The 12,507-nt window shown below is 38.6% G+C and overlaps 1 protein-coding gene across 2 annotated transcripts in view; it reads left to right on the forward strand.

Annotated features, from left to right (window-relative positions):
* Nucleotides 1-12,507, forward strand: part of IPO8 (importin 8) — a 52,834-nt gene that overhangs the window by 1,985 nt on the left and 38,342 nt on the right. For both annotated transcript variants that reach the window (XM_065841884.2, XM_065841893.2), the window contains exons 2-4: nucleotides 7,131-7,212; nucleotides 9,297-9,453; nucleotides 11,646-11,804. In XM_065841884.2, the coding sequence (XP_065697956.2) occupies nucleotides 7,131-7,212; nucleotides 9,297-9,453; nucleotides 11,646-11,804 (398 nt within the window). The remainder of the gene's footprint in view (nucleotides 1-7,130; nucleotides 7,213-9,296; nucleotides 9,454-11,645; nucleotides 11,805-12,507) is intronic.

Here is a 12,507-nt window from a genome sequence, read left to right on the forward strand (position 1 = left end):
GTGACACTCAGGAGAAGTTTTGAAAATGTTTTAAGATTGAGATCTGTGAGATCTGTTTGAGGTTCAAGTGATGGATAATGCAATTTGTGTGAAAGACCCAGGTTTTAGTTTCGACATTGCACGTGTATTTATCGAGCACAGGCTGAGATACAGATTTTTATTTGAAATAGCTGACACATTTTCGCTCTTCTAACTGTTATAACGAATGAATCTTGAAATGAAGACATACCTATTATTCTGTAGGCTTCCTGTTACTAAATAAAGCATGGTGTATCTGACTGATATAATATACTGATGCAGTGCTGGTAGTTTGACGTGACTCTTCAGATGAGTGGAACAAAAGTGCTCCTCAGGTATGTTGCTTAATGTGGGCCTTTGACACCTTGAAGCCTTTCAGTGCTTTTGAAGCAAGACTTCGAAGTGACTTGTCAGGCTCCCGTGTATGTAATGACAGTGTTGACATGTAACTGTCTTCCTGCAAGTACTGGAATCCAGGTGCTGTTCTAGCTTTTATCTCATTTTAGCAAAGGAACCAATCCACCAACCAAACAGAAAACCCTCCAGTAATAAGTACTTGAAGTGGTAATAACACACTTGGCCAAACAGAAGAGGGTCCACCTTTTTTCTCTGCACTAGTTAAAGTGATGCTGTTCCTGATACATGCTAATGGGTATTGAGGTAAATCTTCTCTTGCATTAGCCTGTCTGCAGTGTACATTTGCTTTCAAGTTTGAATCCAGGTAATCACAGGTGCTTCCCAGAAAGTATAAATCCTACTAGTCCAGCAATATAACACCTCTCTGTAGGCACCTTATTGCTTGTGCTAATACAGAGTCCTTTAAACAGGATCATAATAGTCTGAACTCCATAATTTGCTTACAGTGTAGTGTGGGGAATGGAGTTAAAATGAGCTTATCTAGCTGTAAGAAGTCAGTCCCGGCATGTTTTTGAAAATGACTCTTTGTCTTCTGTATGTTCCTGCACCTGTGTAAAGACAGAGATAAATCAGTGAAGTTGCTGTCTGCCTTCTGGATTATCATCTAACTGCATTGAGAAATGGAATCAAGATTCATTTTTTTTTTTTATTTTCCCCATTATTATATCTATTGGAAAGCTGTTTTTGAATTTTCTTCCTCCTGTAGCTAGAAATAAGTAGAAATAAGTGTTGATTTCTAGCCTAAGTACATTTATGGTCTGTTTATATCCATTTATGCCAATCTTACTTCTTAACTGGAATTGGTTTCTTGATACCCACTCTCACATCTTTGCCAAAGGCTGATCCCTACAGGACTGTTTTCCTGCCCTCAACAGGCTGTGTTTCTTTTACTTTATCGTAAAACTGAATTTATGAAATCTAATAATAGGAGAGCGCAGCATTCTTCACTCTTCTGTGCCTTTGAATTAATCTTCCTTTTGCAATCTTGTCATTTGTGCTTGCAGCACTCCAGAAAGTCTCATGCTAAATGCCACTAGTATGTCATTTGATACATCCTAAAACTACAGTTATCCTCTTTGTGTCTAACGCCTACATATTTCTTATCACTTGATATGCTGAGCTCCTTTTATCCTATAGTTGTTCCTCACTAAGAAACCTGAACCTTTAAGGAGAAATTCCTATTGTTCTTTGGTGCATGACCCTGTATTATACTTTGCCCTATTACTCTGCTCCATTTTTGTTGGTGCAGTTCTGAAGATAGTTCAGTTCCTTGTAGGATTTTCTGATCTTTCTCGTTCGATGATGCATGCTACTTCTGAGTCATCGAAAAACGTCACTTTTCTCAGTGATCTGAACACAAATGTAAGTGTGGGATTTGTCTGAAATGTGATTCTTGATAAACTAGAGCAGTAATTTCCTGCCAGGTCAGTAGTATCTGTGATGTAGCAGCTGTAATTTCCCTTTTAGCCTGTTGATTTTCTAAGTGCACACATCTTTCCATCCCCTTCTTTTTCTTTCATTTTTTTCTTCAGCTCTGTCGTGTCATACTCAGTGTGCACTTCAGGATCATATTTATCAATCACACTGTACTTATTGGAACAGTCAATTATCATATCAAGAAAGATAACTCAGTTTCTGTGTGCTTCTCTTCGGTAACTGTTCTAGGCTATTCCTCTTGTTAGATCCGTCTCATGGACTTCAGGGACTTTTGCTGTTGGTATATTTGGTTGGTTGGTTGGTTTGTTTGTTTGGTTTTTCTAATGGCTAAATACTGCTTTCATGTGCCAGTTCTTGGAGTCTTGTGGAGTGTACTCTCTGATCATGTGAACATACAAAGCCATCTCCGATTCCAATTCAGATAGGAGTACCATACAATTTTTATGCATTAACCTTCATTGACTCAACCTGCTCTAACACATTTCTTTGGCCTGTAACAAATGGGAAAATTAGGACACAATTGTAAAAATACAGCTGTTTGTTTAAATATTGAAAAGGAGCTACAGAATTTGGTTTTGAGGGGAACTGGGAAGTGGTGCTGGAATAAGAAAAAGAAGTGTGAGGAGATATTGCCCAAACGCAGAAGAGTCCAGAATAAAGTTGGGCTTCCTTCCATATCATCCATATCTTTGTTGAGTTGGCTCCCATAGTAGGCACGGATGTTAAAGCCACTCTGAGTGTGACAATGAACAGTTCATGTTACCTAGAGGAAGAAATCTCAGGTATTTGTGATGAGGAGGTTGATATGCATGGTTAGAAGTGCTGTGAAAGCCGAGTTTGAGACTGAACAAGTTTGGCAGCAGAACCCACAGTGGAAAGAAGCTCAGGGAGGTTCTTATACGCGTTTATTTTCACTGTGTGCAAAAATACTGTGCATTTCCCCCTCCTTAAATGGTGGTTTGCATGTAGACAGGGAAAGAAGCAGGTGTCTTGTGAAGTCCTAGTTTGTTATAACAATCTATCTGTGACTGCCAGCATAAAAACCAAGAGAGAAAATACTATTAACAACTGTAAAAATATTCCCCAGTGTGACAATAAGTAACACGTATTCAGTGTGCAGCAAACAGAAAATAAAACTTAGTCAGCCAGGTAGTTGAATATTCAAATCAAATGCATGAAAGCCTTAAAATAATCTTTGTAAACAATTAATTGTATACATATTCGAGGTACATTTTTCTTTCTGTGTGTTTATCTTTGCAAACAAAGGTGCTGTGCCTTGATTTTCCAGCAGTTTTTATGTACCATACTTGAATTCAGAGGTAGGGAGAAAGAGATGTTGTTAATTGCTGGTGAAGAAGGATGGTCTTGGCTTCGCTTGCAGAACCTGGCGGAAGTGTCCGGTTTTCCACATCCGTTGTCCTGTTGTTCTGCAGAGGAAGAAGCATCTTCCTGTGCTGTTCTGCACTCAGCCACTGTGGTTGCTCTCACTGGGATGGGAAGGTTGCTGACAAATGTGATTATGGAGCAGTTGCTTGCTGTGGGCTTTAGATGTGACAGCAAGCAAGAAACAATAATTACACTGATCTGAAATAAAGTTTAGTAGTACGTAGTGGATGATAACCAGGGAGCCAAATCTGAATGTTAGATGTGAAAATTGTTTTCTTCAGTAGGATTAATTTGAGGAAGCTTTTATGTGTGTTTCCTGCTCACTTCTACTATTCTACTCCTTTACATATAACAGTGTTCATCTTATTTTTTTGGTGTCATCTGTTCTAATACCTAATCAAATGGAAGAGGACATAGGCAACAAAATGATGCATTCTCTGATGTTTTGAAGAATGGAGCTGAGATGAGGACGATTGCATGTTAGGCCAAAAGTGAAAGGACAGAATCCAGAAAGCTGCACAGATCCTGAGACAGGGGACACACATGGAATAAACATGTGTGGGGACACAGGCATCTCCTTGGTCATTGCTGTAAATTTACTCAGTTGAATCTTACTAGTGCTGTATGCCTCTTCTAGTTCAGCTGCTGGCCTTGCACATTGCTGTACCCCATCCTATTAATCCCAGTGGAAATTAAATTAGATTATTATTTTTTTTAGCATAAGTGCTCTGATCTGTGATTCATGCAAGAGTAGTTAGTACATGTTTTACACAGCTTTAAAATAATAATTGTTCCTTATAAATACTCAGGGAAAGTTCATCTTTCAAAAACTTGTATTTTCTCCTTTAAAGTAAACATATGCCCCTGTCGAGCAGCACCTTTATAGAAAGTTTTATCAAATCACAACAGTGAGAGTTCAGGGGAGTGTGATTATTCACAAAGTGCAGGAAGCAGCCTGCTGTGTTACGGGAGTTGCACTGCAGGTCTTTTTCAGCCATCTGGTGCCTCCCTGCGGCTCCTGGGCATGGCTCTTCAAAACCAGCAGCTTTCCATTCGTTCCGTGGGACTGACGAGATTCCTGCTCTCCTGTTCTAAAAGTTCAGGTGCAGCTCTAACAATAGAAATAACTGTCATGCCGAATTTATTGAGCTCTGACATCTCTTCCTTGTCTCTTTCTATTTACACAGTGCACACCTGACAGTTGCTCTGCACCTGCTACATGATACGTACAGCTTTACTTGCTGGTGTCCAGGAGCCTGTTGTACGGTTTCCCGAGCAAAGCAGGAAAGAATACATCCCAAGATCACAATTAGCATAACAACTAAACCAGCAAGAATGTGCTGGTATAGGAAAAATGTTGCTGCATGCAGCTTTTTAAAAAGTCCTCTGTTCCAAAAATTGCAAGCAGCATGTAGTTTTCCTGACTGGGTTTGTTGCTGCAAAAGTGAGCAGGATGATATTCGAGCTTCACAAATGCAACAGAATTGGGTGTCTTGTTTCTAAAATGGGCGCACAATCTCTGTTGATCTCTGCAGCATTCGTGTTTCTGATGATGGGTGGGAAAGGGAGCTATGTGAAAATGTGAATTATGGGACGGAATGAGGAAACTAGAGCATTGCTCAAAGTCGTGATAGAAAGGTAATGATAATAGCGTGAAGCAGAAGGATTTAGTGGGAGCTCAGTGCCACGTCTCTGTGATCTCTTTAGGGTTGTCAGTGTGTGAAGTGTAAAAAAGCCCCCATAGTGGCATGTTGGTGGGGATGGGGCCCCCCCGAGACGCTCTGTGTATCTTCTGTGTAACTTGCGTCACCCCGGGCACTTGCTGAGTGGATTCGCTCTGTAGGCCAAGTGACCGTATTTGTACAGATCCTGGCAAAACTTCAGGGGTAGTGATCATGTGCCAGCACAAGTGGTACCAATAAAGCTTTCTGGAGTAGCAGTGACTTTAATGTAGATGCGGGAAAAGCTGTTTGCACAGAAAAAGGGAAGGAATTTATACTGTTACTACTGTGTCTACCCTAAATGTGATACTGGTAGGCTTACTGCAGGAAGCAACAACAAAAGAACCCCCCAAAAGGTTGCATTCTCCATCAGTGTGTTTATAGTGCTAAAAGTTGTTCATAGACTGGGTCTGAGGACAGCACACTGGCACTATTTAGAAGAAAAAAGATGGTGAGAGTTCAGGCACATTTTTGCTTTTCTGTGCTGCTGGAATTCCTTGTGCTTTTCTCATCTCCCTGGGAGTTGGGTGTTGAGTGCTAGAGGCTGCTGCAGCCCCGTGGGTCAGAAACCACCAACGTCGTACCGGATTCTGACCGATAGCAACTGAAAGACAAGCTTTGGACTCCAGTATACTTGATTAAAGGTGACCTTTGGAATCCAGTACACTTCAGCCAGTTGACTTTGAAAGCTGGTATTTCACTGTGTCTGTAGATAAGTGGAGTTCCTGTACTGTTACACCTTTTACTTTATTTGGAGCATTGCTTATGAATGATTAAAGTTTACAGGGAAGGGAATTGCAGGAGACTGTGCTTTTCATTTGACATTACCGCTTTTATCTGAGATTACTCAATAAAGATCAAATGAATCTCTGAGCACAGAGCAAGTTAGAATTACACTATCATTATAATGAGTAAAATGAAGGCCAGAAAGTTGAACAATTTGGTCACATGATTGAATGACAGCATTGTGATGCAACTTTTACACTTAGGCTTCATGAATGCAATGTTAAGCTTACTTCATTATGGAAATGTTAGATCCACGACCTGGGTGCATGGAGAGCAGAACATACCTCTTATTTCACAGGTTTCGAACAAGGCAGAATTTATGGGAGGATGTAGTGGACTTGTACTTAAAGCACAGCTCTGGAAACAACCACAAAACTGCCAGGCATAATCTAGCTGGAAAGAAATACTATAAAAGGTGAAATAAAGAAAGCTACTGCCATCTAGCCCCAGGAAACATCTCTCTTTGAACATCGAACACACAGATCTAAGTGATGAAAGATCTGACCTACTAGTAACTACTAATGTTGCCAAGGCTTAGCAGTCACTGCACCATGCTGAGTCAACGATTCTTCACGTTGGAGGACCCCTGTTGAATGACAGCAGCATAATGCTATCAGATTTTCACATCTGTTAAATCTGGCGTGCTTTCCTCAGAAGTTCAGTGAGCATTGTTTTCTCTTTGAAATTCTTCAGCTGCATAGCTGATGTAGCATTTGAAAAGTTCTCAGGAAGGCTGTGGGTTTTGAAATGTCATCTCTCCATGCTTGATTTTAATTAAAAATAGTTATTTTGCTGTGTTTCCCCAGTTTCAGTTTTTCTCTTAAGATGCACTATACATCTAGTTCTGCACTATACATCTAGTTTGTTAAAAGATAGCTGTATAATACATAGCTGATGCAGATACTGTTTACACTTGAAAATAATTTTAAATGGTTTTCTTAATCTCTTAAAAATTCAGTATTCCTGTTATACCACAATCTATTTTGCAAGTAAATGGTATACATTGATGAAGCATGACAATATCCATCTGACTTATGAAGCCAAGTTAAATAATTCAAAGACAGATCTGTAGTGCTTCTCATTATGCATTCTCAGAATTATTTAAATATTCATTACCACTAATCTCTAATAGAGGGCCTTGTCACGTTACTGATTCCACCCATGTGCCGTCATATGCTCAGCTTTTACAAGTAATTATTTGGATTGCTGCACATCTGGGTAAATCCAAGTGCTAAAACCTTTCATATTTCATGAGGACAGTCAAAGAACACTGCAAAATACATAGTTTGTAATTCTTATTCAGCTTTTGGTAATACAGTCTATTTTAAACATAGTGATTTGCTAACTTTGTTTTATGTGTTTCAGTCCTATAAGATCATCAATTTTGCTCCAAGTCTACTGCAAATCATAGTATCAGATCAAGTTGAATTTCCAGTGCGTCAAGCAGGTGAGATAAATTCCTTCTTTAGTTTTATTTCAGTAGAAAATCAGACTGCTGGTTGCTTCAAGAGTGTGTTGAGCTGTTGCAATGTGAGTTCATGTTTGCTTTGACTGTGGAAATGAGAAGGATCCATCTTTGCCGTGTCTTTCCTACATGAGGATCAGGTAAAACCATGGGTATAGGGTAGCGTCCTGTTTTGGTTTCCCTGTGTTTGTAGTGATCCCTACTGGATTGCTGTGATACTGATACGCACAGAGAATAATTTCTGCTCAAAACTCGATACCCAGGGAACCTTAGGTATTTTTCCACCTGGTGGTGAAGAAATAGTGATGCCAAGACAAGCAGAAGTTTAAAAACAGTGGATCTCATTTGAATACCTGTTTATTTATTTGAATCACTTTTGCTGGAAAAATGAAAGAAACCATAGTTCCCTAGGTCACGGGTAGCCACATACGCTTGGTCAGTATCTGTGGTGTCTGCTCACAAAAGCAGCTATGAAAAAAGGGTCACATGATTGTTAAGTTATACTTTTGTAATAAATAAATTTATATTGTAAGCATGTCTAGAAACATTGTTGAACTGTGTGTGAGTTCAGGCATGGTGTTGCAGTTAACCCTAGGGTATACACTTGTGTAAGAACAGTTTCAAAATTCTCATGATCTATTTTAACTACTATACAATATTTTTGACAGATACCAAAAATATTAAGCTTTTTCAAGAAATTGATAAATACTGTTTCATTCACAGCTCTGTTTTTATCCTATGGAACAGCATTTCCCATAGAAGCACTGTTGTTTCTTTTATACAGATCCTATTAATCCCCTGAGTGCGCTGGGGCATGCTGACTTATGCTGTTTGTCATGCTGGCATTTATTTTTTCAAAGATAATCCAACTTTGAATGGCATTGTTGAACCATTCTGTAGTAAAGGTTTATGCTTAATCTAGACTTCATAAGGTTATTTTTATAAATTAATCTCTCGTTTCAGTATCATTCGGAAAAAAACAAGTATGTGGAGCATAAATTTTTTTTTTTTTTTTTTTTTTACAGTGTAGGGCTATAAAATAGAAAAGCACATTTAAATTACATTTGTAAGTCAACAGATTTCCCTGGGATTTTTCTTTTTTTTAAAGCCAAGAATTTGTGTAACAACAAAATCTATGGACAAAGTAAAATAAATTCTTGGGCTGGTCTTTCTGGACCTGTTTCTTGTTTGAATATTCTGGCACATCATAGACAAAGAGCTGTTTTTTCTCTTACTTCTGTAAAGTGTTTTACAAACTACATGTTTTCATGCTTTGTAATTTGTCATCACCAAGAAAAATGATTTTACCCAGGGATATCTTATTTATACTTTAAAAGCCCAGCTACTAATCAACCAAAATGGTACAGGGACAAGAGTTTATTAAGAACATTGCTTTAATGTCTTACACCATATTTCCTGTATTTCCTAAAGAATGCCTAGAGGCATTTTAGTACTGAGGCATAAACGCTGCTTTATTTTCAGTGGAAGATTAACTTTCTTTTTCATGGTTTTTCATGTGAGACAGAAGGGAACAATTCTAGGGGATTATGGGAAATCCTAATAGTGAGATAAAGCTCAGGGAATTCACAACAAACATTTCTGTCTGAATAGAAGGTGGGCCAATTGCCAATTTCATACTGGGCATTTCCCCAAGCAGAGTGTCCCATCTGCCCGCACAATGATTTGTTTACACGAGCTTTCCAAAACTTCGCTTACTGAGCTTGAGTAGTTCTTTTAGGGATGAGTGAAAATGCAGATAAGTAGATTTTTGTTTGCTTGTTTTGAACGGTGGAATATTATGTCCCTGTGGAAGACTCCTGTAATAAAAAATGTATCCTGATAGAAGCTGTCTGAAATACTATTCTGTTCTCTTTAGAACCAGGGACTTGAGCCTGTTCTTGTGTGGAATCATTAAAAAAATGTTTTTCTGACTCAGCTGTGCTTTGTGCCTGTAATTGTTAAGAACCTGCTCTTTGTTCTGCTTCCAGCTGTACTACATGTTGAGCACAGAGTAGTGTGGAGATGTGCTAGAATTAAAGTATTTTTTCCTCAATGTTTATACTTAGCTGCCATTTACCTGAAGAACATGGTGACACAGTACTGGCCGGACCGTGAACCACCTCCTGGAGAAGCTGTATTTCCGTTCAACATTCATGAAAATGATCGTCAGCAGATTCGTGATAACATTGTAGAAGGAATAATTCGTTCTCCTGACTTAGTGAGGTACCTTACATTGTGTAGGGATACTTCTGTAGTTCAAGTTTTCAGATCTACCAGTCTAGATGTAGTTAATTTGAGAATCTCAGTTTATAGGGAGATGAAGCAAATACTTGTTCTGAAAATGTAATAACAATAAATTTTAACATATTTATGTGCACCTGTTTTTCAGAAATGTAGCCCAGCTAAGAGACCTGTGATGTAATTTATCCTCTTACGGTGTTGTTTAAAGTGTCTTATAACAGTTGCTGTAGCTACAGTCTGTCTATTTGGCTGATTCAGAGCAAATATCTTAGAGGGCTGTCTGCAATACAAAATTAAGATATATTTTCTGTTTTTCTGGTAGCCCTTTTTTCAATTACCTTTGCAATTTTATGTGTAATCCTAGTATTTAAATGTGTATTAGCATTCTTGGGTTTAAGATATTAAAAGAATGAAGAAATGCTGTCCACTTTTTGCTGGAGTAATAGTTTAGATTCACAAACATACTGCAATGTATGATTATTCACCACTAATGAAAGCGAGGCTGATAGGATGGGATTAGGCTGTGATGTATAGATGTTCAAGAAGAAAATCTTCCTCTTCTCTCCTCCTGCTCTCTACCAGCAAGATATTGAAAGATGTCCTTTTTTGTCAGTAGTCATATCCAGAAGAGGGGTGATTGGCTACAGATTGAAATTGGGATTAGAGAAAAACACTTTAAAAAAAATGATAAAACATGATGATGTGTTAGACTTATAGCATCGCTGTCGCTGGAGGTCTTTATGAATAGATCAGACAAACACCTGCCAGGAATGCTTATGTTATAAACGGGCCTGTTATGAGACATCATTTCCAGTTCAGCTTTTCTAACATGCCCTCGTGCAGACGATTAGTGTCTCCACTGAAAGAGAAAGGTTCTCCTTGCCATGGTTGTGCTACAAGGTGAGGCAGCTTGGGTTGTTTCTGTGATAATGTATTAAAGGCATGCAGTTTCCATCATGTCAAAAAATACCAAGGCTACGTTTATACAAAAGAACACAAAGTAATGAAAGTTCAAGGAGTTTTTTGCAAATTTGTTTAGGCATTGTTTCATAGTCTGGTATTCAAAATGTCCTGATGTTACTGTGACAATCTACATGTCAAAGGATCATTAAATCCCTGGTACAATCACCTGGAATAAAGTACAGGGTTTTTAAATACTGGCTAAACTTGTAGATTTGATGGAGATTAAAGAAGTCAAAGAAACTTCACTGCAACTAGTCTGATGCTCTAATACTGATATGTTTCACTGTTTGCTTGTGATAATAAGTGGGGAGGAGGAACCAAATGAGCAACAAGCAAAAACTCCAAAGGCTTGAGGGGGAAGGTAAGTTTGTACAAAGCTAAAAGGATCAGTAGGTGGAGGATCCCTTATTGAACTGCTTTGTAATAGTGGCTCCTTCTGTAATGCACTGCAAGAGGGTACCCAAGGAAAGCTAAAGAGAGAAGAACTGATGTTTTATGCAGACTTTAAAAAAAAATTATTCTTCCCTAGTGGAGCAAAGAGTATTTATTTACAGCTTCTAGCTCAGTGCCGCCCAGGTATTTTCATCACACCTCACTTTAGTCAATTAACAATCATGTCTTACCTCACCGTTGTGAGTGTCATCTGAAAGTGTGTGGAGGGAGGGGAAAGTTAAGATGTTTTTACCCAATTGGCTCTGCTATGTGCCTCAGAGGTTGAGGAGTGCTGTTTGAGAAGATCCCAGGAAAAATGTAATTTCATGAGGAACCTCTGGCTTGGATCATAACACAGGCCAATATTGTTCAATAGAAATGTACAAATTTGTGTTTTTGTGGTTGCTTTTAGCCTCGTAGTGTTAGAAGTATTAACATTCATTTTAAAAGTACAAAGCTGGCTGGTTTCGTGAGCAATTAATTGTTTTCAAATATTGCTTGGATGGGTGTGAAGAGAGAGGAAGAAGGGAGAAAAGTAGCTCAAATGGTCTGATACTAGTTTCTTCCTTAAGGTTAAATCCTCTGGGATTTTTTTTTTCTTGCTTTTCCTCTTCCACTTCACAGAACTCTTTCAGTGTTGTCAAAATATGTTTGATACTTATGATGTAACACGTCTGTTGTGGCAAATAAACCAAGATTTGGGATCTGTCCTTTAATATTAAACACTCTGCCATGATCTTCTTTACTTACAATGTATTTCTCTTTCCCTCCTGCCATAGAGCGCAGCTGACAATGTGCCTCCGTGCTATCATCAAACATGACTTTCCCGGCCATTGGACGGCTGTGGTGGACAAGATTGGCTACTACTTGCAGTCTCAGAACAGTGGGAGTTGGCTTGGGAGCCTCTTGTGCCTGTATCAGCTGGTGAAGACTTACGAGTAAGTTGATGTCCATCAGCAGGTGAGGAGTCAGTACTTGTAGGCTCAGCTGATTACCGAGAATGATGTTCATGACAGCACTGGCAGTTCTCCAAGGAATTCAGATAGAAAAGGGGAATTAATAATTATCGTATGCTTCCTTTCCTGCAAATAAATGAGAACTCTTCATCATGTTTATATCATCAGTGAAAGCAGAGAAGCCAGCAGTAATCTGTGTACATTTACTGACATTTTTCTTGAGGCTTGATGCTTTTCATCTGATTTAACCCATTGGTGAAAATTTTCTTAAATGTTTATAACTTCTTTTGTGTGAAGATTTCCCAAATGCTGAATATATGAATGCAAATGATTTTCAACTTTTATGTCATGAAGATGGTACTGTCATTGTCATATACTTCTGTTGCATATTGTTGCCTGCACCATCCTCCTGATGGTCTAAATGCACAAAGTGTAAATTAGGAGAAGTGTAGTGACCTCTCTCTTATGTAAAAAAAAAAAAAAAAAGAATTATCTGTTGTTAGAAATATATGTGTAAACCACGCAAAAGAAATGTAACTTAAGAAAGAGAGAATGTTGTCAAAACAAAGGAATTTTCTTTCGCTTTCAATGGCTGTTCACTCCTCTTTGTGAGCGCTCAACTTGGGTTTGGCATTGGTATGAATGTCAGAGAAACTCAAGTCCGTACTCCTGTGAGCTGACAGTT

Source organism: Patagioenas fasciata, chromosome 1 (assembly GCF_037038585.1).
Source record: "Patagioenas fasciata isolate bPatFas1 chromosome 1, bPatFas1.hap1, whole genome shotgun sequence".
NCBI lineage: Eukaryota > Metazoa > Chordata > Aves > Columbiformes > Columbidae > Patagioenas > Patagioenas fasciata.